The 24,453-nt window shown below is 36.5% G+C and overlaps 1 protein-coding gene across 1 annotated transcript in view; it reads left to right on the top strand.

Annotated features, from left to right (window-relative positions):
* AGTPBP1 (ATP/GTP binding protein 1) overlaps positions 1 to 2,362 on the top strand; it is a 64,959-nt gene extending 62,597 nt beyond the window's left edge. Inside the window, exons 26-27 of the mRNA XM_015818522.1 lie at positions 617 to 777; positions 2,048 to 2,362. Coding sequence (XP_015674008.1) covers positions 617 to 777; positions 2,048 to 2,225 — 339 coding nt within the window. The 3' untranslated portion in view covers positions 2,226 to 2,362. The remainder of the gene's footprint in view (positions 1 to 616; positions 778 to 2,047) is intronic.
* Positions 2,363 to 24,453: the final 22,091 nt, after the last annotated feature.

Here is a 24,453-nt window from a genome sequence, read left to right as displayed (position 1 = left end):
ATCACTAAGTGATACAGTAGTAAAGTATGACATTACGCAACTGTATCACTTAATGATGGCAATTCTGGGTGGTTCGGGTTGCTGTTGCAAGCTCAAAATGCATGGATAGTTAAACAGGAAGAGGTCGGGGGGGGGGTGCTGCTGCAGGAGGGTGGGGGAGGCTGATCCAGGCTGTGCATTAGTCACTGGAGGAAGCTAGGGGAGAGATTGGGAAGGTCGGTGCAGGCTTCATGGGAAGCTAAGGGGAAGGTTAGTGCAAGCAGCATATGAGCGATGGGAGGCCAGGGGAAGGACGGAGAAGGAACTGAGAAATATTAAGCAGTATTGCTGATTTGAGGTGTATATGGCAGAGAATCAAGGATTCATATGCCATTCCTCCATTTCCGTCCACAACTTTTTATGTTTGGAGTGGATTTGAAGCACATCCAATTAAATTCACAAAGAATCCCCCTCTAGATGTTCCCATGTTATGCAGGAAGTTGAATGTATAAAAATATTGCCATCATTTTCTACCTCTTCTTTTCTTTCAGTTACAAGTTTTGAGTAAATAATGAACTATAGACGTGGAGAAAGCAAATTGCACTAAACTGCTTAATGCTGTATGTTTTCTCATTAGGGCTTACAAATTGGGACACGTGAGTTGGAAGAGATGGGAACCAAATTCTGTACTGGTTTATTGCGTTTGAAAAAATTGACGTCACCACTGGAATATAATCTGCCATCTACTCTTTTGGACATTGAAAATGAATTGATTGAATCTAGTTGCAAAGTGACAAGGTAGAAAAAAATCATTAAATTTTTTTTTACCAGAGGGTTATTTGGATTAAAAAAAAAAAGACTTATAGTGGCAGGCAGCTTTTATTGTAAATTAGCTCCAAATAATGAAATAGGAATCTGGATCCAGAAATCAAGGTATTGCTTGCAAAATATACCCAAGGGATTAATGTTGTAATTTTGTTATGTTTATGCATACATGTGAGGAATGGTCAGCACCTATGTTGCAGTAAACACACTGTTTTGATCTAGATAGCTGAGTGGTCAATTCTAAAATATTAAATTTGTGAGATACAATATATTTTTTTCTATTTAATCTCTTTAATACCTAAGATTGCAGCTTTTGGGGTTAGGGTTTACACTACAATGAAGTGCTGAGATAAATTTTGATGAAATATAATGTTAGGTCAATGGTGCCAAAAATGCTTTGAAATGGAACTTCATTTTGGAGCATCTTGCTATAAGCTTTGGAGAAGAGTGGGTTGGTTTATTCACTTGAAATATTTTAATGCTTTTTGTTTTGGAGGCATAGCAATATGAAATTAGGAGGGTGTGTGTGGGGGGGAGGGTGTATGCCTTTGATTCAGGGTTGACTCCTGGTGATTGCCTAAACCGGTCCCTCCAGATTTCTTGACAAGATTTTCAGAAATGATTTGCCATTGCTTTCTTCCTAGGATTGAAAGACAGTGTTTGGCCCAAGGTCACCCTGCTGTCTTCATTCCCAAGACAAGGTTATAATGTTAGGTCTCCAAGTCTCTAGCCTGGTGCCTTAACTACTACACCAAACTCAGTCTCTGTCTTCCTGCATTATTTTTATTTTTTCCCAATGAATAAACTTTGGGAGGTGGGATGGAGGTTGGGAATGACTTTGCAATATGCTAAATCAGCTTTTACAATAATTCCTCTTCTATAAAATTTATTTTCTCTTACAGCCTGAAGAAAAAGCCTAATACTGGGAAAGAAATTGGCGCTATTGAAAAAACATTTTGATTAACTTTCTAAAGTTCAGTTGTATTTAGTAATCCTCAGTGTTAGTTTTTTTTTTTAAATTAATTGGTGGAATTCAGCATAAAACATACAGTTGTACAGATCTTCAGTAGACAAGTATATAAATGTTATTTTCCCAAACTTGACATTCCTATCTGAGGAGAAAAAAAATTAAACGTTAGGAATAATTTGTAAATACTGAATGATATCTATATTAAGTGGTTACATTTCCTGTGAATTACATTCCATTTTAACTAACCATAGTGTTTAACATGTTTGCGTGTAGCCCCACTACTTATGTTCTAGAAGAAGATGAACCTCGCTTCCTTGAAGAAGTGGACTATAGTGCTGAGAGCAATGAAGAGCCAGATATTGACTTGGCAAATAATGCTGGAGACTATGAGCCCTGTCTTCAAGAAGATGGACTCTGTGACTCTGAAATTACGAGGACACGTTTGCCTTGAGACATTCTTGGTACATGAAGGAACAAACTACTGTGGCTTATTTAAAAGGAACATGGTGGGTTATTTCATCTTGGGGTTTTTGCTAAAGCAGATAAACTGCAGTCAACCCAGTTTGAAAACAATAAATGCTTCTGACTTTTAAAATAATTGGCATTTGTTTTATTTGAGCAACTTAATTTTTATTTTAGCATTGAAATTAATTTGCCCCTGGATGCCTGTACTTAACAATGCATAGCTTTTTGCTTTCGTTCATATAATCAGTCTAATAAAAGAAGTAATTATTAAGATGTAATTGGCAAATCTGAGAGTAGGTGTTAACCTTATTCTTGTATCACAAGATGTTGGGCTAGCTATTAAAATTCACATACAGTTTTATTGGAAAGGTTTTGCATTTGTGTGCAGGGTTTTAATTCTGTTTTTTGGTTTTGTTTTGTTTTTGTTTGGTGTAACACAAGGATTTCTCTGAATTAATTTACTTTGTACTGAACAGATGAAAACTCAATGTTCTCATTGATACATATTTTAAGCCTTAGATTACATTGACTGGTTTTGCTACAGCCTTAATTTAAAATTGGCAACATCCACATTTATAGTTAAGGAAAGAACTATAGCTGCAGAAAGATTTTATTTACCAGGTAAACATTTTGAGAGTGGACAGTCTTATATTCAACTGTACTTGCAACTTTTTTTCTTTAGTCCCCTAGTACAGTTTTACATGTCATAATATTTCTCCATGTGAAAGCACTCCACAAAAACACAGGAGAGAGAATTAGACATGGATCTTTTCTTCCTGAAATGCAGGACTTTCCCCCCCCCACCTGTGTGAGGAGAGTCAGTTATGTAACTATCAACCTACATTTTAAGGTGGTATCATCCATCAGCTTTTTGTGAATAAATAAGCCTCGTCTATCCATGCTGACTATAAAGTATATATTTATGTTAACATTTATTACTTAAAACTCATAACCAAATACTTTCTGATGTTCATATAAAGCTTGGAGAAAATAGGTGTCCTTTGTAAGCATAATAATTTAATTGTATGTATATTTCGTGATACGAATTCTAGATCCTTTTTCATATTTAATATAGCCAATATGAGCTCAGAGTGCTCTGGATACAAAGCATATAATACCTTTATATATATTATTGTGGAAGAATAATGGTGTCCATTTGGGTAGAAGTTGCTTTATAGTCTCTTGAACTGTGTAATCCAGAGAAAAGTTAAGCATGCTGAATTCTAATTTTAAAATATCTAAGCACATGGAACCTATGAATATTACATTTTTCAACTGTCTGATGTCTGCTTTATCTCCCTACCTGCTATTCCCCTATCTTTTTTTTAATATTTAAAATGAAAGCTGATATGACATTAGAACTAATATCAGAGTATTGAAGGCCAGATCTTTGTAATATTAGCCAATCTATTTCCTGGAATAAATCCACACTCCCCTTTTTGTTTCCTTTTGTTGGTGCTTATGCTAGAGGGGATGGTCTGTATTTTTCTTAACTAAAACAACTTGCTCATGTAAAGGAAGATTATTTTATCACTGTCCCCTCATTGCCAAAGGAAGCCATTAAAAATAGAATCAAATCAGTTTAAAGAGATCTATGTTTAGTCTTCTGAGTTTCCACCTCCCACCCAAGCTAGACATATTTCACAGTTAGATAAAATTAATACAGGAAGTATCCAAACCTACATGGAAATATATTCATTGATTTTTTTTAAAAAAATTAATCCAATCCAGAACTTTGCTACTATATAGGACTGCTACATCTACAAGGAAAATGCAGTCATGCTTTTGAGTGAGACAAAAGGATTCATGTTTCAGGTTTTCTGGAATTAAAGAGATGCCTTCTAGCCATAGTAGCATCTTAGAAACAACAGATATCCTAGATTGGCATTTAAATTTTGGATTAGATTATAAAGGGATGCTGTTATCAAATCAGATGTATTCAAGAACTGATCCTATGTGTATTTGTTCTTTGCTTTGTTGTAAAGAATTTACTGTGCAGTAAGGAAACGAATGGATAATTAATATTGATATAACAAGTTGTATTAATTTCTCCACCCTCTTAACTGAAACAGATCAAAGAGTCTTGTAGTTAATCTTTTGAACTTTATGAATATTTTCCTATATTTTTAAATCTTTGAATGTATTTTCATATAATTTTGTTTTTACAAGATGATTTTTGATGCAAATATGATATGAAACACCACAGATATTAAAATATATACATTTGAGTTGTACTTTGTCAGCTTCTGGGACTTTCATCGATGGACAAAGAAAATTATGTATCTGTAATGCTTATTTCTTTTAATGAAATCTTCCTTTTTAAATATTGTACTGTATCTCACAGACAAAAGTTGTATCAACTATCAGATATCAGTTATATGTGGAATATTATTTTAGTCATAACTTAATGATAACAAAGGCTCAGATTAGACTGGGAAATATCACACAATTTGTATAAAAGCCAGAAAGCCAGGCTTTAATATAAGAATTCATTGTAATCCTGTAATTATAAATTGTGGCAATATTACAGTGTATGACCTACTTCCCAGATAGAAAATTTATCAAGTAAATGTATAATAAAATAATTATCACCATCTGATTTCTCTACACATTGGAGGAATGGGACCGGGGAGGGAAAATTGGAAATCTTCAATACGCAATGTCATGTCACGGTTTAAAAATATGTGTTGATAAATTATTGACAGAAGCTATTTTTGGATTTAGATGTTTAAAAAAGCTTGAATAGCAAATTTAAAGGAGTTTGGATTTCTATATTTCAAAAAAAAATAATCATATTAATCCTATCTTAGGGCTTGTACTATATTTCAGATCTCCTGCCTCAAAGTCGCAGAAAAATGTGAGATCCAGACTCTGGCATCTTTCATTAGTGGTACTGTAACTCTGGAGATCCCAAGAAAGGGTGTGGTGGGTTCTGTACCATAGATTTAAATATTAAATAGAATTCTTGCCAAATGTACAGATGACGAACAGGAACATCAAGTTCATCTCCTGTTATGGCTGCCCTTTGTCGTGTGTAACTGCAGATGAGAGGCACAGAAAAGAAAAAGCTGAAACGCCTGCATACTTCCACATTTAAAAGCAGTGCAATTTTAATTACTTTTCAGACGGTTTTCCTCCTTTAGTTTATACAGAGAGTCCTCATCGTACGATTGAGCCCAAAATTTCTGTTGTTAAGTGAGACAGTGGTTAAGTGAGTTTGCCCCATTTTACGACCTTTCTTGCCACGGCTATTAAGTGAATCACTAGCTGTTAAATCAGTAACATGGTTGTTAAGTGAATCTGGCTTCTCCATTGACTTTACTTGTCAGAGGGTTGCAAAAGGTGGTCACATGACCGTGGGACATTGCAACCATCATAAACATGAGTCAGTAGCCAAGCATCTGAAGTTTGATCATGTGATCATGAGGATACTGCAAGGGCCTTAAGTGTGAAAAGCAGTCATAAATCACTTTTTTCAGTGCTGTTGTAACTTTGAACGATCACTAAATGAACTGTTGTTAAGTCGAGGACTACCTGTGTATCATACTCTACTACTAACATTCTGAAATATGAGTCTTTTCCACCTTAACACTTCTGCTTCCAGATGAGAAGATCAATTATATATGTTTTATTAGTCCTTTCAAATTCAGAGAGGGCTAGAAATTTAAATCAAGGATCAGACAATTAAAGCACATAAAATGTAGCATTACTGCATTTTTTTAGAATTCTGGTGGTTTCATTTTGTGCAACACAAAGTTTATATGTCAGTGAAAATGGTACAGCAGATATTGGGAACGGTGGTTCATATATGGTAGAGAACACTACACATTATAAGAAATGGAGAAAATCCCCAAATCAGAGAATATTCTAGCATGTTAGTTGTCTACCAATAGTGAAGGAAGTTTCCTTGCATGTGAATAGAATATCTAATGGCTAGCACAGCAGCACAGGGCTTAGAAATATTAGTACCAACATACATTAAAATTGTAATTCTTGGAGGGTTGCTCTATTTCTATCAAAGCTTTCTTAAAGTGCCTCTTTGAAGTGGTGTTGTAAAGTGAACAATGTCCTATTTCTAAGGATCAAAGGAGAGTATTGCTTTGCTGTAAGCTAATAATGGGCCAAAGCTGTAATCAACAATATAACATTGCTGGGGATATTAAATTACAAGTTTATATAAAACAGTAACGCCGGTTATTTGGTTTTTACTTTTTTCTTCTTCTTGGGCCATATCTGTTATCAGATGTTGGCGATCATGTTGGCGATCCTGTTTTTATCAGCAGCTGCACGAAAAAGTGCTGCTGAGTTTTGTCCAAACCAGTCCCTTAGATTTTGGGCCGACAGGGTGCATCAAAAAAACACTCAAGGTAATTCTCCTCCCCTGTCTCTTCCCTCCCTGACACAGCTGACAAAGTGAGAAAGAGCCTGTGGCCTAGAGGTCAACACAGCTGCCTAACGTGCAAGCAGCCCAGGTTCGAATCTCAGAAGGGTATGTTTGGCTCATGAGAGCTAATTTTCTAGGTTATTGTCACCTGTCAATAAATTTGATCTAGCCTTTTTGTTTCTTTTTCATTTAGACTGTTCTATCTTAAGCTCTCTCTCTGGTTCAGTTTCCTTTACAGAAGATAGTCTTTGTAAAAACCTCTTCATCCATGTTTTTAATAAAAAAAACCAAGCGAATTCTCAATATTTTATTTCTACTCATTCTAATTTATTAAAATTGGTTTCTTCCTGCCACAACCCTCAGTGCAATAATAGATTTTAAGACTAATGAGTGGGAATACTATCAGCATCTGAGTTTCAATACACATCTTCAGTGGGAAGCCTGGAAAAATTATATTCTCCCAACAGCCTCCGCCTTTGGAATAAAAAAAAACTTTTGTTCTTTAGAAATAAAGGACAACAAAGCAAGAAACTTCCTGAGTTGGAAGTGGGGTGTACCAAATGTCAATAGCTCTGGTGAACAGCTGGAATTAAATCAATAAGTGTAAATGGAAATCTAACATCATCCTGTGAAATTCAGAAAGGAACATAACAAGTGCCCATTATTTCCACAAATGTTTATATTGGTTTTGGAAGCTTTGAATAGGGATATAAGGCAAAATGAGTGGACAACGGGGGTTAACATTTATTGAAAACATTTGAAGATGATGTGTTGGTGTTAAAAGACTTGTTGAAAAGGGTAGAATTATTACTGAGAAAATGAAAAAGATTTGATATACTAGCTGTTACAATCTTAATGTCTATAAAATGAAGCATAGATGATATTTATCACTAGAAATATTGTCAAAAATGTATAAAGTCGGAAATGTAAACACCCAAAAGTGTCTTTTTGCCAACCTTGGTGGATTATAAAAAGTTAAAAATTATTGGACGAAAATATATATTGTTAACTCAAAAATATGTCAAGGTCAATACACAGTTTAGATTATAGACATTTTTGTTAGGGTTTATTGACAAAAGTTTGGAATAATTTCATTGTACTTTGTTCTCGTGTATGATAATGGCAGCAAGTCTTCTATATGTTCAGTACTGGAAGGATATGATGATACCTACAATGGAAGAACAGTTGTTAAAACTGATGGAGCTGGCTAGGAGAGTGAAACTGATGGCTTTGATTAGAGAAAAAACATTGACCAAATTCAATACCAATTGGAAACCCCTTTGGGGACTTTTTGCATAAACCAAAAAAAAAATGAAATACCACATATCTATTTCATGACAAGTAATATTTATTTATTATGGAAAATAAAGGCTCTGCTATAATTGTAGAACAAGAGTTAAATTTAAGTTTTATGTATATCTGCTATAACAGAAATGGAAAGTCATTCTTTTTATATTTTTTATTTTATTGAACCTCTATCTCTTATTTCTTTATCTATTCTCTTTCTTGACTACTTTCTTGGTTTTTTTTTATCCTTTGCTTTTAAAAACTTAATAAAGATATAGATATATAAAGGGAGAGCCAAGGCAAGTCCAGAAAAAAGAAACAAAGGCTTTTTCATTAAGAGAATTCTGTTCAGGAAGAAATTTCCAACCATTCTTAGCTAGGATGCTGGTTTCAAATTTTGTGCTCTCTCTGTTATCCCCTCCCCTTGTTTTTATTTCTCTGCACAAGTAAGGTATTATGTATAATCTCTGGCTTTCTTAGTTTTAATTGTATATATATTTTGAAGCAGAGATCCTGCCCTAATTTATTCATTGGTCAGCGCCATCCTAATCTACTGAGAACACTGAATTTTTGTAAATTGGATTTCAAATAATATATATAAAATGGTTTTATGTATCTCTTGTGAGGTTGATATATCTCCCAAAGAATAGATGCTAGGGCTAAAAACTTGGATCATAGAGCTGCAGTGGTGCAGTGTTTAAGAATGCAGCGTTGCAGCAAACTGCCCACATCCAAGAGTTAGTTCCTGACAGGACTCAGCCTTCCATCCTTCCGAGGTTGGTAAAATGAGGACTCAAGATTATTGGGGACAATATACAAATAATGTTTTACATTGTAACCCCCCCCCCCGAGAGTGCTATAAAGTGCTGTGGGGTGGTATATAAATCTAAAATGCCATGCCATGCCATGCTATATACTGCATTCTAAAGGACCAGGAGATTGTATTATAGATTAAAAAAAAAAGTTATACCCCAGAAAGGAACCGTTGGCCGGGGGAGCTCTTATTTCTCACAGACGAGGGTCCAATTTATGATGCCATGTGAGGCATCTCCAGAAAGATAGTTGGTGGCACGAATTATCCATCAATTATATCAGGGGCCAGATCTGCAAAACCAGTAGACTTCTGGGAGAGGATATTTGAAACCTTCAGCCTTTCATCTTATAAACCGACCCATGCTGCTACAAAAGTACAATGAAATAAAATGACAACAATATAGGACTAACAAGCCAAAATATTGAAAGCCATCACATATGAAGACACTCTGATTTCTCATAGTAATTGAGTTCACCAATTAGGGAAAAGACCCTTTCTTGTTTATCCATCATTCTGGCTGATTGAGTATGTATCATCAGGTCAGTAGAAATTATCAGATTTAAATTTAGGCTTGTAGAACAAAAATAATACCTTGAACTTGGAACACATATACACGGCTCATTCTTAGTGATTATTCTTAAAAAAACAGAAAAGAGTTTTTGGGAATTTTTGCACTGGACAAGTTTCCTCACACCTTAAAAATGGCTAGTGCAGAGTATTTTATTTTAATATCTTAAGTATTTTAGACTTAAGAAGCAGACAGTTACTGTGGCAGGAACTATTACTTTATATGATGGGCACCAGTCAATCTTAGACAAGGCGTCCTGAGCATAATCTTTGGTTTTCCAAGATTCCAAATTTATTTTTTTTTAATTAGAACCAGCAAATCAAGACATGCTCAAGGATTCTACTAAATTTGAAATGTCTGACATTTGTTGAATTTTGAAGGTTCTCCATATTATATGTATGACTTCTGTTCAAGCATTCTGAAGTCAGACTTTTGAAAAGTGCACCATTAGATGGTTAAGTGACAAAGTGGTGATTGCCTCTCCCGCTATCCTGTATTTTTATCTTTTTGTTTTGTTTTTCTGTTTTTAATCAAGTGTTTTATGATGTTTATTGTGTTAATATATTGTATGCCACCAAGAGTCATCTCTTGTGAATGGGGAGGCTAAATAAATTTGTTTAATAAAATACCTTGTTTGATGTGTGCATATTCATTTTCCTCTTAATTGATCTCATTTTTGTTCCTGTTTATCTCTTTTCATTCTATTACCAACTTATCCAAAAGTGTCCTTTCCTCAAATGAAAAGATTCTTCATTACAAGGAATAAACGTTTGGTTCCAAATTTCTGAATAGCATACAAATGTAAATAACCAGCAATTTTTATAATGAAAAGTTGAGCAGTGTACATCAGGAATTCACTGTTGAAAAATAGAAATGAAAATTAAAAGAGGGCATTATGTTTCAATCTTTCAAAAGTCTGTTTCTAATGTCAGCTGAATTTCAGTACTTGCCTTCAAGGCTGTTTCTATAGTAAATATAAATAATAGAAAAATAATGCGCAGTATATGATCAAAAGTACCCTTAGCAGCCATTAGAAAGGATCTAAAAACCTTGAAATTTTGAATGAATGCATGAAATTGATGCATTCTGCTGTATTGTGTGCATTGAAATTGTACATAACATAGAAAACATATCCTTGCTTTGATGAGTTAGTTACGTTAATCTCTATTGTAATAAAATCATATTGTCTTGCACTTTTTTATTTATTCTACTTTTGTGTATTGATTTGGCTTTCACTTCAAAATGCGTCTTTGTATAGAAACCAAAAGATGGAGTGAGATGAGAAGATAGCTATGGATTCGTTTTACTATGGTTTCAGTTTAACAATTATTGTTATTTTTAAATTAAATATCTGGGTTCTTGTGCCTTTGCCCCATTTTATTATTTCTTCATTTTCCAGAGTGGCTGGAACATCATGGGGTCCTGATGCTAACTCCCTACGAACAATAGCCTTGGCTTTGGTTTATTCCACAGCTGAATATTGTTCCAGCAGGTGGCTTAACAGTGCCCAGATTCAAATGGTTGATGTCCAACTCTACCAGTCAATGCATATCATCTCTGGCACATTGCATCCCACTCTTGTGCACTAGTTACCAGTACTTAGCAATATCATACTGCCCCACATTAGAAGACAAGCTCTCATTCGGCTATGGTCAAGGATGCTGAACAACAAGGACCTCCCTATTCACCAGGACAATGCACAGCCCATTGCAAGATTGAAATCCCATAGACCAGCTTGGAAAACAGCTATTCACTTTACATCAGTGTTTCTCAACCTTGACAATTTTAAGGCATGTGGACTTCAACTCCCAGAATTCCACAGCCAGCATTGCTGGCTGTGGAATTCTGGGAGTTGAAGTCCACATGCCTTAAAATTGTCAAGGTTGAGAAACACTGCTTTACATCTACCCCGAGAATGCCTGGAGAGAGGAATGGTCCAAGGTACGTACCTTCTTGTGACCTGACCATTAGTAATCCCTCTACCAAGCCACCTGGTTTTGACCTACCTTACTTTGTGTGGTCGAAATTGAATAGAATTAGGTGTGATACTGGAAGAAGTGCCTCTGCCCTGTAACAGTGGGGATGGAGAGATTCCCCTTGTTGCCACTGTGGTGCTGATATTCAAACTATTAAACATATTGTGCAAGATAGCCCATGCCGTGCGTTCTCTGGTTCCCTAGAACAGTGGTTCTCAACCATTTCATGGGGGTCGCCAAGCAAGGCTGTCCGCCATTTTTTTTGTCCGCCATTTTTTTTGTCTGCCATTTTTTTCCCCTTTTCCAGTGGGTGCCTTACCTCCCTTGGGCTGGGCCAGCTGGTGGTCGGCCTGCTCCATCTCTGTCGCTTGCCAGCTACGCCTCGGCCGGCGCAGGGGGCGGAACCACGCATGCGCGGCGCTCCCGGGCAGGGAAAGTCCTCGACTTACGACCGGTTGGGTAGTCCTCGACTTATGACCGGTTTAGTCCTCGACTTACGACCGGTTTAGTCCTCGACTTACGACCGGTTGGGGTCGCGGCATTAAAAAGGTTGAGAACCACTGCCCTAGAAGATCTGCATGAAGCAACACCAGAGCTGATCACCTACATAGCTTGAGTTGGACATTCAGTTATGAGGCCACCGCTTTACCTCCATAGAACTTTTAATTATGATGAAGTGGACTGTGTATATGTTTATTTCTTTTCTGTCATGTTCTCATCATGTGCGAAATAATCATTGTTGAAACTCTGGACTCAAAACTGAATCATAAAATCTCAATCTTATAATTGAGATTATCTTTGTCTTGCAATCACAAATGAGCCCAACGTTTCGATGGCTAAGCAAGACAGTTGTTAAGTGCCCCATTTTACAACCTTTCTTGCCACAGTTGTTAAGTGAATGACTGCAATTAGTAACATGGTTTTTAAGTGAATCTGGCTTACCCATTGACTTTGCTTGCCAAAAGGTCGCAAAAGGTTCTCCTGACTCTCTGTGTAATGTGTAGCTATTTCCCTCACCTCAATTCAAATCTACTTCCACATTGTTGACAACAATACTTTTAGTTTTCTTTTCAATATATATAAATATATAGGAAATCATATTTTATGTAAATCAACGTTCATAGCATGAAAGAGCCTTGATGAGAGGGAAAAAAATGTAACTTTTCTTTCTTTATTTTAATGGGCTAAGCAGCATGAGCATGCAATTTTCTTGGGGCTAAGCCCATAATTGGATTTAAATGATTTACCTGAAGGCTGCCCTCTGAAAAGCAGGCAATGCCAAGCTTGATTTAATGCAATTTAAGCTTAATTGAACTTAAATTTGATTAATAAAAAAGCTAATTTTATTTCTCTGCGTTGATTTCACCACCTGTCATCAAAATCCCTGGGTGATATGTAAATACCAAAAGCTAATAACAATTTAAAGCATGCAAAACATACAAAATGTATAAAATATATTTTAAAAGAATTAAACTAACAATCTATTTAAAAAGTAATCTCCCTTTTTCCCAGTTTCAACCATTTTGGAAGGTACTTTGGAGGTAGGTAGCTAAAGATAACTTTTTCCCTCTTTTAATTACAGAAATCTTCATGTGATTAAACAAGGAGATTCTCACAGTTATTTGAACATGTAAAAATATCTACTGAAACCTATTTCAAATCTAAGACCTTGAAAAAAGAGGAGGTTTTTTTTTGCAAGAAGAACAATTGCCCAATCGCTACCAGTGATAAAAATCTTGCTTGAGATACCAAACAGGATAGGGCAAGTTTTAGATTAAAGTTTTGACTATATTATAGAACCTGGAACCAATAAAATTTAGTCATTTGACAGCAAGATCTTACATTGAATGAGGCTATCATATCCTGGGACAAATCTGTCACATCAGTATGAAACCCTACTCAGTTGACTTTAATTGATTTTTGGTACCTAGTATAACAGCATTCTAAATCAGAAGTCTCCAAACTCGGCAACTTTAAGACTTGTGGGCTTCAACTCCCAGTATTCCTCGGCCAGTCATGAAGGGACATAATCCTGATTAGAATATAACTGTGGTTTTGCATCTCTGGGAAACTTTGTAAAGGGGCACAGGTCAGAAAACATCCTGCAGCCTCAACGGCTCTCTAAAAGAATGCAAATGACCAGCTATCTGCAAGGAATATAAATCTTTCCATTCCCCACCATCCAGTCAGAGCTGAAGAAGCTTCTTGGATGAGAAGCAAAACGTTTTCAAAGAAAAACAAGGAAGTCCAGTTGCCCCTTGAAAAAGCACCTTTGGGACAACCATGACCTGGATGACTGAGAATCTCCATAGACATTTGTAAACCTAACTATTATTGCTCCTCTTCCAGAATTATGCACTGATTTATTATCTACTCTAGATGGCAGTCTTGTCCTACTTGTTCCTTCTCATCAGCAAGTTCAGATTTTCTTTGAGGACCCTGGGATAAAAGTGCCTACAAGCCCTGCAGCATTTAAAGTAACCTTCCTCAATCTAAGTGTCCTTAAATTATGTGAATTTTAGCTTCCAGAACCATCAGGGTTATGCTGGTCTAGATAATTTTAGAAGACGAATTGGGTAAACCCATATGAGCTTGAGTTATAGATTACCTATCCAGGATCCTAAAAAGAATGAGAAAATAGTCTTTGAGAGGTTAAAGAAAAGAAATGTCTGCACTTTATGATGTTCATGTCCAAAGATGGAATATGTGTTGCTCTGGTTATTACAATATAAAAGGAGAGAGAGGGAGGGAGAGAGAAGAGAGAGAGAGAGAGACAGAAAGAGAGAAATTACAGTGATCATATCTGAGCTTTTGGAAGTAAGAATAATCTGGAATTTTTTTACATATTCTAATATTTTGTATATGGCATTTTGGGGAAACTATATGAATGCAACTGTCTATGGGTATCTGGCCCATTTTGTATTCAAATCAGCGGAGTAGGCTGAGGCAACTGGACTTAATAATAATAATAATAATGATAAAGTTGGAAGGGACCTTGGAGGTCATCTAGTCCAACCCCCTGCTCAGGCAGGAAACCCTATACCATTTCGGACAAATGGCTGTCCAGTTTCTTCTTAAAAACTTCCAGTGTTGGCGCATTCACCGCTTCTGGAGGCAGGTTGTTCCACTGGCTAATTGTTCTAACTGTCAGGAAGTTTCTCCTTAGTTCTAGGTTGCTTCTCTCTTTGGTTAGTTTCCACCCGTTGCTTCTTGTCCTGCCTTCAGGCACTTTGGAAAATAGCTTGACTCCCTCTTCTTTGTGGCAACCCCTGAGATATTGGAACACTGCTATCATGTCTCCCCTCGTCCTTCTCCTTGTTAAACTAGACATACCCAATTCCAGCAACCGTTCCTTATATGTTTTAGCCTCCAGTCCCCTAATCATCTTTGTTGCTCTTCTCTGTACTCTCTCTAGAGTCTCAGCATCTTTTTTACATCGTGGTGACCAAAACTGGATGCAGTATTCCAAGTGTGGCCTTACCAAGGCATTGTAAAGTGGTATTAATACTTCACGTGATCTTGATTCTATCCCTCTGTTAATGCAGCCTAGCACTGTGTTGGCTTTTTTGGCAGCTGCANACACACACACACACACACACACACACACTACTGTATGCATATTACACATATAAGTACCTCAAACATCACACACATTTTTACATTTTTAGTCCATACTGCAGCTGTGAGCAGCTATGGCAACTGTATGACCTGTGGAATTCCTGAGCCAGCCAATTTTTCTAAATTTTCCCAAACTTGGCAACTTTACTGGCTGGAGAATTCAGGGAACTAAAGTCCACAGATCCTAAAGTTGTCAAGTTTGAGTAACATAGGTATAGATAAAACAGTGATTTTTGTGATCTATTGGTACAGTAATTTGTAACTTACCAGTATACAAGTTATCTTTGTTGGGACCATTTGATCTCTTTTTTTGTGATGTGTGCAATTCTCCTTCAAACATTTGATAATGATCTGGAAGAGGGCATCATCTGAAGTTAGGAACACTTGCAATTCACTAAAGTAAATGTGTGAATACATACAAGGGCAGATGTGTGTGATCAGCATCTCCACAATTCTGTTGTTTAGGTAGCATCAATAAAAGCAAGCACCAAGTAAAGAACATTTTCTGTGGTAACATCATTTTGTGTCTATTTTCTTTTTTTAAAAAAAAATATTGCATGGCAAGTGAGAAAAAGAGACTTTGGAGATAATAGTTTATTTGAAGATGGATAATAAACCAGTTTTATATGGATGGAGTATATCTAAAGATGACTAAGAAGCCAGTTTGGTGTACTGCTTAAGACATTAAAGTTAGAAACCAGGAGATTATGAATTCTAGAGCTATTTTGGGCACTAAGGCAGTTGGGTGACCTTGGGCCAATCACTTTCTCTGAACCCTAGGAAAGAGGCAATGGTAACCTCTTCTGAAAAACCTTGCCAAGAAAACTGGAAGGACTTGTCCAGCAGTCTCCGAGAATCGGACACAATTGAATAGAAGAAAATAAAAAGAAGCAGTAGAACAAAAATATAGCAACCTTCAGCTGTGTCCTACTTGCTGTGGTTTCTATAGTTACTTCAGATTAATTTCTACTGCTGGCTAGGAGTCTGCTTCAAAATCAATAGGTTTAAATGGCTGCCAACAAGGTTCTCAGCTGAGAAAACAGCACGGGAGTAGTCCTTGTGTTATATTAGCAAATCAGAAACCCATAGGCTTAGTTGCTTCCCAGGTTCTATATACTGGCAAGTTGCAGATTGCATGTAAAATAAAGTATTGATTACATTGTGCGAGAATCACAGAGAGAATTTTCTTGGTAATTTAAGGTAGGGAAGTGCACCGATTACAAGATATGGATTAGAAAACAATTTGGTGATCTGGAAAACAGTTTGACTGGAATAAGATAAATTCAGAAGCTGCTCAGGTCAGGGCAAGGCTATGTGAGAATTTATGAACAGCATTTCCCCCCCCCCTCCAAATCCTTTAATAAAACTGAATTGAATCAAATAACTATTTGATTTTTTTTAAAGAAAAAAAGCCAGTAAATTGAAGAATCTATGTTGTGTTTCTAGTGTAATTCTGGTTTTTTCACATATAGTATGTTTATTTTAATGGAGGCATTAAAATGAAATAGGTTTGTCTAAAATAAATAATCTTATCTCCCTGCCCACTGGTCTCTAGTCCACTTCTGCAAATGGTGATGATGCTGAATGCCAGCAGATTACTATTAGGTTTATTAAAATGACAACAGATGAGAAATAAATTATCCTTCTATCCAATGAAATTATAGAGAAAAATTGGGTGGTCATTACCACTGCTGAATGGCAATGAAAAGATTTAATAAAGCCTTTCCTATGCTTTTGGGACCAAATAGTTACAGATGGCTGTTGTGTAATCACAAATTCTCAAGTTTGTTTGTAGCAAAAGCTGAAAGCATGAGGGAGTGAAGGATATGAAGAGACAAGCAGCAAGGAAATGGTTATCTGTCCCATTTCTTACAGAGGGGAGTTTCTGATGTATCTGAATCCATTTATTACTTAAGGGTTTAATCAAAATTTCTTGAAAAGCCTCATACTGCAAAAACTTTGTCTAGTCCTGGAGTTCCATTCATTTTTAATTTTTTTAACTACTTCAATTTTATCTTCTCTCATGGATTGACTAATTTTGTGTTTTACAAATATTTTGACCATTTATAATTGGCTTGACCATTTATATGACATTTAACAACATTTATATTCAGCCCTGATCATATAGTGTCTGGGCTGTCTACCACGTCACCGCAACATTTTAAAAAAGCCAACAGAAAACTAGATGGTAGTTCCTAAACTCCTCATTAAGTAGCCCAGACTTACTGTGTCAAGTTGGTTTTAATGGACTTCAAATGCCAGAAGAGAAAGGGGGAGACACACCTCTGTGGACTAATATATTCCATTATGGGAGAAAGAACTGAAATGGCCTGTTTCTGGCCCTTCCCATCGTATTTCTCATGGACATTATTGATCAATCTTTTGTTTCAGTCACAGATCAGAATTAAAAATTAAAACATTAAAATAAAACAGAACAGAACAAGACATATAACAATACATTACAGTTAGTGGTGAGATCATCAATCAGTGGCCAAAGTCTGCCTTATTTTATCAACAGTATAACAGAATTTAGCTATGTTTGTTCCTATCTTCCTAATTTTTCCTATAGTATTAATGTTAACTGGTTATTGTCATAGTTCAATTAATTGGAAACTGTCATACTTTTTCAAATGCTTTACAATCTAATATAAAAACAATAAAAGGAAAGTACTGTTAAATGGTTTCAAGTACTCATTATCTCTTCTTTTAGCAAATTCAAATGGCAGAGTGCCAACAAAATCAGAGCCAGCAAGACTGCTGTGGACGAGAGGTAGGTATTAGTATGCTATGCAGAAAATAGATGTTTATAGAAGAACAAAGCAAAGTAACCAAATTCAAAATAAACACCAGACATAAAAATACCAACTCCTGGGGATGGGTTGCTTCAGGAACTATGGAATATTAAGACTAGAAACAAAAACAAACATTTGGTCAAGGAGGTATGCTTGCAAAGAAATAGTTCAAGGAGCACAAAGCAGGCAGGATTAACTCCACTTTTGCTTTGCTTTCCATAAAATCATAGGATTGGAAGGGAGCTTGGAGGTCTTCTAGTCCAACCCCCTACCCATGGGAGAAATTCTTATACCATCTTGGAGAAATGGTTGTCCAATTTTTTCTTGAAAACCTACAGTGACAGAGCACCCACAATTCTGGGAGACAGGCTGTTCCACTGATGGGAGATAAGCTGTTCCATTAATTCCAGTGGATCTTAAACTCTGGGGGCCTTGTGATATGGCCTATATGGGGTTGTCCTTGAAGATCACTGGGAAGATCCAGATGTCCAGAATGCAGTGGGGCAAACAGTGGTGGGCAATTGCCCTGGCTAGTTAACTTCAGGGTGCAATCAATGTGCTGATAATCACTTATAAAGCCCTTCATGGCATAGAGGCTGACTATCTAAGGCAGAGGTCCCCAACCTTTTGGACATCAGTTACATGGAGAGAGGTTTTTCCACAGACTGGAGGGGGCGTGGTTTTGTGTGCTGCCTGCATCCCACGGATGGGGCTTTGCTTGTTTGTGCGGCCCAGTTGCTAGCATGCCATGGCCCAGTACCGGTCCACAGACCGGGGGTTGGGGACCCCGATCTAAGGGACCTGCTTATCTCTGAATGTAGATAGATAGATAGATAGATAGATAGATAGATAGATAGATAGATAGATAGATAGATAGATAGATAGATAGATAGATAGATAGATAGATAGATAGATAGATAGATAGATAGATAGATAGATAGATAGACAGATAAACTTTATTGGCATTTTTTTCCTGTCGGCATAATGGCACACATTAAAAATGAAATTTAGTTGCTTGGTCTCAAAGTGTACACATACATAACACACATGTAAACATATTATATACAACATATGTATAGACCTACACCCTTACATATAAGTAGCATATAAATATTAATCACTGTCCATCTTGAATACATAATGGAAGGAGGAAGCTTTAGAGTTCACAAGGTTAATACTGTATGGAACAGAACTGTGACTGAATCTGGATGTTCTGCTTCGGATACCACAAAGCCTCCTCCCAGAAGGTAACAAGGAAAACAGGTCATGAAGAGGATGTGTAGTGTCCCAGATAATCTTGCGGACCCTGCTCAAGCAATGCTTATATATGCTATGTCCTGGATGGAAGGGAGGAAACTGCCAATGATCTTTTCAGCCATCCTCACCACTCTCTGCACTGCCTTCCTGTCTGAAGCAGTGATGTTTCTGCCTGCTCTGTATAACTGGGCAAGTGGGCACGTTCCAGGTCCAACAGATTAAATGATGTGGTTCAGAAAGGGAATCTTCTCTGTCTCTGGAATAGCATCTCCCCAGAGAACTATTGTGCCTGGCCCCTGCTACTGTTATTAAAATGTCTTTGCAACCCTGGCTTTTCCCACAGGTTTTGAGTTTGGATGAATGGTGCATCTCTTTTAATATTTTTGTGTTATTTGATTTTGTTCTTCTGAGATGTACATTGTTCTTTTTTCATTGTTTTGGTTTCTGCGTTTTAGTATTGCATGATGCCTTAGTTATTATGGTTGGATAGCCATCTAAATGTAACAGACAACAAATATTTGAAGAGTGGTGAGCAGCCCTCCTCTCACTTCTCTAAGCCCTGCTGATGAAATCCTTGCATTCTCTTTGGGTATGGTATGTTTATCTGCACTGGGGAGCCCTATGTTCAATTAGACTAAGGCAGCTACTTTGGGTAACAGATACTTAGGAATAGCGAGTAATGAAAAGTGTAGTAGGAAGATATAATTTATACAACATGCTCAGTTCCTCCTAAGCTCCCACCTTATTACCCTCCAGTTTTTGCATGTTAATTAATAGGGGATGATAATGACCTAAGACTCAATTGTAAGTCCATTGAGTTTTTGTCCAAGTTGAGGATGGAGAGAGAGAGACAGAGAGAGACAGAGAGAGACAGACAGACAGACAGACAGACAGACAGACAGACAGACAGACAGACAGAGAGACTATCTCATCCTTTGTTCAGGTAGCAAAATATCATAGGTTGGATTTGTCCCCTAAACTTTTTGTTTTTGAAATGAACTTGCAGCAAAAAGGGGGTGATGTTTATTTGAGGTTGAAATAAATAGTATTGGTTTAAACACAGGGTGAGATTTTCTGAAATTGGTTTTTTTTTCAAGGCAAGAAAGACAAAAATCCCAACTCTGTCTTCATATGGTCATTAATCACAGCAATCAAGAGCTCCTTAAGAAATATTTCCACTCGGTGCTGAATTTTTTTTTAAGTTAAGTTTCTGCATTCTTGATTAGCAATTGCTTTCAGAACTGGTGGAAATTACACAGCAAATTATCAGCAGCCCCTGGAGAGATTACTCTTACTTTGCCCATGCATGTTTGAGATGATGGATGTTAACTGGGTACCAGACAAAATGACAGAGATTTATAGCCTCAGGCCACTTGAGACATAGTGTCTGGATTCATTCATTACATTGAGTTATTGTCCCCAAAACAGGTTTATAAACCACAATGGTTGGGATGGCACCTACCTTACATGAAAACGAAATGAACGAGTTGATGGCATAGCATGATATACGGACTTCATAGATTTTGGTTCATGCACACTTCTGCAGCCCCCAATTTAAGAATATAAATTTGAGTCATTGTAGGTCCAGTTGCTATTCTTGTGAGCTTGTATGGTAGCAGAATCAAAGCACCAGAAACTGTAAGATCTGTTTACTGAAAATATGCATGTCTTCCATTTAAGAAAAATCATGCTGTAGAGTTGCAAGATGTACCTAGCAGTGATTGAAGGAACAATGATCAGCTGACCTCAAATTTTATTTGGAAACTTTTTCAATGTCTTTAAGCTATAGCATCAAATGTTTTTCATTGATATCTTTAAACTGAGCATTCTCTCTATCGTGTTATTCCTTTGAATTGTCTCTAAATTCCATAATCATTTCCATATTCAGCTGTCAAGTACTGTGGTATATACAATAAATATGTTTTGAACTGTGGAGATGACACATTATTTTCTCCATTACATACATTTAAGAGCATCACATGAAGATTCCCCCAATAGATGGCACATTCATATAAAGAAGAGGATCTGAATAGGCTATGGCCTCTCTAAAGCAGTACTGTCTATTATTTCCTTCTTTCATCCTCTCTTAGTTTAGAAAGTTAGCATCATCTTGAGAGAGACCACAGGATCAGATGAATCACAAATTGCTTCACTAAAAAGAATCAGGTCAATACCAGTCTGTGCCTTGACAGCTTGTTGATGTAAACTGTCCTCCATGTCAGCTTCACAAGTTCTCCTCCTTCAAACATACATGAACATGAGATTACAGAAATGTTGTAGTCATGTAGTCAATCCAGAAGTGGTGGGGGGCCACAAAAAAGGCCAGGCTGTGCCAGCCTACTTAAAGCTTTAATAGCCTGCTAGAGTCCAGTGTTTCTCAACCTTGACAATTTTAAGGCATGTGGACTTCAACTCCCAGAATTCTGGGAGTTGAAGTCCACATGCCTTAAAATTGTCAAGGTTGAGAAACACTGTGCTAGACCTTACTGGAATTAATAGTTTTTTTTCTGTGCAGCAATATACCAACTTGGAACTAGTGCTCTGTGCTGTCCAAGGTCCTGACGTTTCATTGCCTTGTAATAATCTTGACCTTCCTTGATTGCGACACATGATATCTTGCAGCTTATTCACATTTTAGACTAAGTTATGGTGTACCTTAACTATGATCGAAATGTAATGGTGTGATTTACACATAATACTAAGCCATGTGGTTGGGCTAACAAACAGCGCAGAGTCAACAATCAAATGATATTATAGGTTAAAGTCTCTGCGTTTGTGCTTTTACTCAATGAAAATCAGGATGCTACTCTAGTAGGAAAGCATCCTTGTAATGCTCCAAACATAAGTAGTTTCTTACTTTGTGAGTTTATTTCAGGTGAACTGAACTCATGTAAGACTTAAGACACTGAACCTGAAATCATATGCATAGAGACATATACTTTTAGTGATGGGTTATGACTTTTTCCAGCCCCATACTACAATTTAATTTGGCCTCACAAAGATGTTTGCCCTATACACCAGTAATTGTATATGAGGTGAGACAGTTCTATGAATGATCTAATTGAGAGAAAAATAAAATTTGTTGATAACCTTTCATTAGAGAGTACGGTTAATGAATTTATTTAGCTTAATGAAATTATATTGTTAACTGTGGGAAGGAGAAAACAAGTCATGAATGGAAAGAGTGGCAAGTTTATGGTTTCTTTCATCAATATTAAAATCATATGAAAACTGAGCTGTGGTTAGGCTCAACATTCTCCACTTTACTTGTGGGCAGAGAAATTGGGAGAAACATTTTAATAAGCATTCTCTGGAGTCTGTGTAGATCTTAAATCTCCAACAGTTTAGAAGAAATGGAGGAAAGAAGTAACTAGGCTTGATAGAGATTTGATCTGAAGATGATATATAGTTAAATGGTCCTGATTCTTTTACTAAAAAGAAGTGATTTTATAGATCAAATACGTAAAGGTAAACTAAGTCATGAGTCCTGTATTACTACTTCTGTTACTGAAATAGTCCCATTTTCTGCCACATTCATCCACATAGTCTATTTCTCCAATCATATCCACAGGCAGCCAAATCATTTTCAGAAGTAACATATTTACAATCTTTTTGCATTTTTAAACTATGGGTTTCAGCATATTCTCCGCATTTACCTTACCTGACAGTGGTCTTAAGTGGATCAGCTGCCAACTCTTATCCTGAGTTAGCAGTATGAATGAATGAAACATTATAGAAGTACATTACAGAAAATTACAGAAATATTACATTAGGAAACATTACAGAATTAGGAACTTGGATGGGGACTAATCAGAACTGCATACCTAAACCTACATAGAAGATACAGCACTGTTTATTACATTGTTCAAGTTCTTCTTATCCTACGCAGCAAGTCTGATGCATATAGAAACCTGCTTTATCATATGAACCTTGTATGCTTCATGCAATCAAACAACTATGAAGAGAAGGTTGCTTCAGGTTGTATCCACGTTGAAAACAGAGCATAAATATTTAATGTACAATGCACATTGGGGCTGGGGTGAAACATGTGACATCAAGTGGGATCAGATTTGGTTTAGACATAATATTGATAAGGCCAGTGCAGTTTTTTTCCATGGATGTGAATGCCAAATCCATGCAAGGACTTCACCCCTCCATTCCTATATATAACTCCTATATATAATTAACATAGTAATGCAATAATATGACACTACCTTGGTGACAAATTTTACTGTTTTCCCATATATTGCACAATCTTCTTTTAAAGGACCTTGAGACTAATTTTAGAGGATACAATGGTGTGGTTGTTTACATTTATCAGGAGAATCTGCATGCAAATAGGATTTTACTGTAAAACACTTTCGAAATTCATCAGACTCCATAAATCCTAGAGTAGAAAAGTGGGAATTTACCAGCCCAACTTTGCCCTACTCAGGAATCTATTCTCACAGCTTCTAAGAATCTAACTAAGATTGAGATACTTGGACAATCTAGCAGTCAAAACCAGGAACAAGCAAAGAACATTTGGATCAGCCAAACACAGTTACCAGCTGAAATTGCTACCATCGTAAGGTAGAAGAAGAAGCATATATTATGAACTCACAGATTAGCAAATGACATACAGAAAGACTGGAATAATGTGTTTTTAAAATTGATTTTGTGTCATCAAATTAGTGTTAACTCTTGTCAAGTATGCAAACAGACTTTCATGATGGTCTATTCCTAATCTGGTGCTTCAGGTCTTCCAACAGATGCACCCATCACCACTGTAACTGAGTCCATCCATCTTGCTGCTAGTTATCTTCTTCTTCTATTTCCGTCCTCTTTTCCCAGCACTAGAACTTTCTCCAGAGAGAACAATAATGTGATTGGAATGGCAATATTCATCTTAAGTTAGAACTGCAACCTCCAACAACTCACTATATAGTCCTGACTATAAACAACTGAAATTTAATTCAGTAGTACCACATGGGATATCTATATATCTTGTAAATTTATTTGAAAATGTGGCATGAATTAGAACAACCAACAGTCATATTATGCTGAAATCTGTTTTCTGCTTTCCCCTAAGGTTTTCCTCTATTGTGAAAGAAATATTTCTCTTTCTGATGCATTCTCAGGCTGTTACAATCAATGTCCATAGACAATACTTCATAAATTCACTCATTACTACAAAAGTGCAGAAGATACTGCCATCATTTTTATCTAACATACAGTTGCCCATCTCTCTGCAGCCTTCTTGGCTTCTCATGCTTCCTTATCTGAAGAATCTTAAATTTTAATTGAATGATGGGCTTTCCAAACAGATATGCATCTCTGCAGAATGACAGGACAATAAAAGTTGAAAGGTACGTGGATATACACATTTCATTCAACTCCTTTCTAACTAAAAAAAAAGTGCTGGAGTTAAATTTCCCATCCAGGGTAATTTCTCTCAACTTTCTTTGGGGAAAAATGCCTTGCAATTTTTTCCCATGTAATTGAATGAGAATAATTGGAACTATGAAAGATATTTATA

Source organism: Protobothrops mucrosquamatus, unplaced genomic scaffold (genome assembly GCF_001527695.2).
Source record: "Protobothrops mucrosquamatus isolate PMUCROS unplaced genomic scaffold, P.Mucros_1.0 scaffold758, whole genome shotgun sequence".
NCBI lineage: Eukaryota > Metazoa > Chordata > Lepidosauria > Squamata > Viperidae > Protobothrops > Protobothrops mucrosquamatus.
This window is presented reverse-complemented; position numbering and strand designations above follow the sequence as displayed.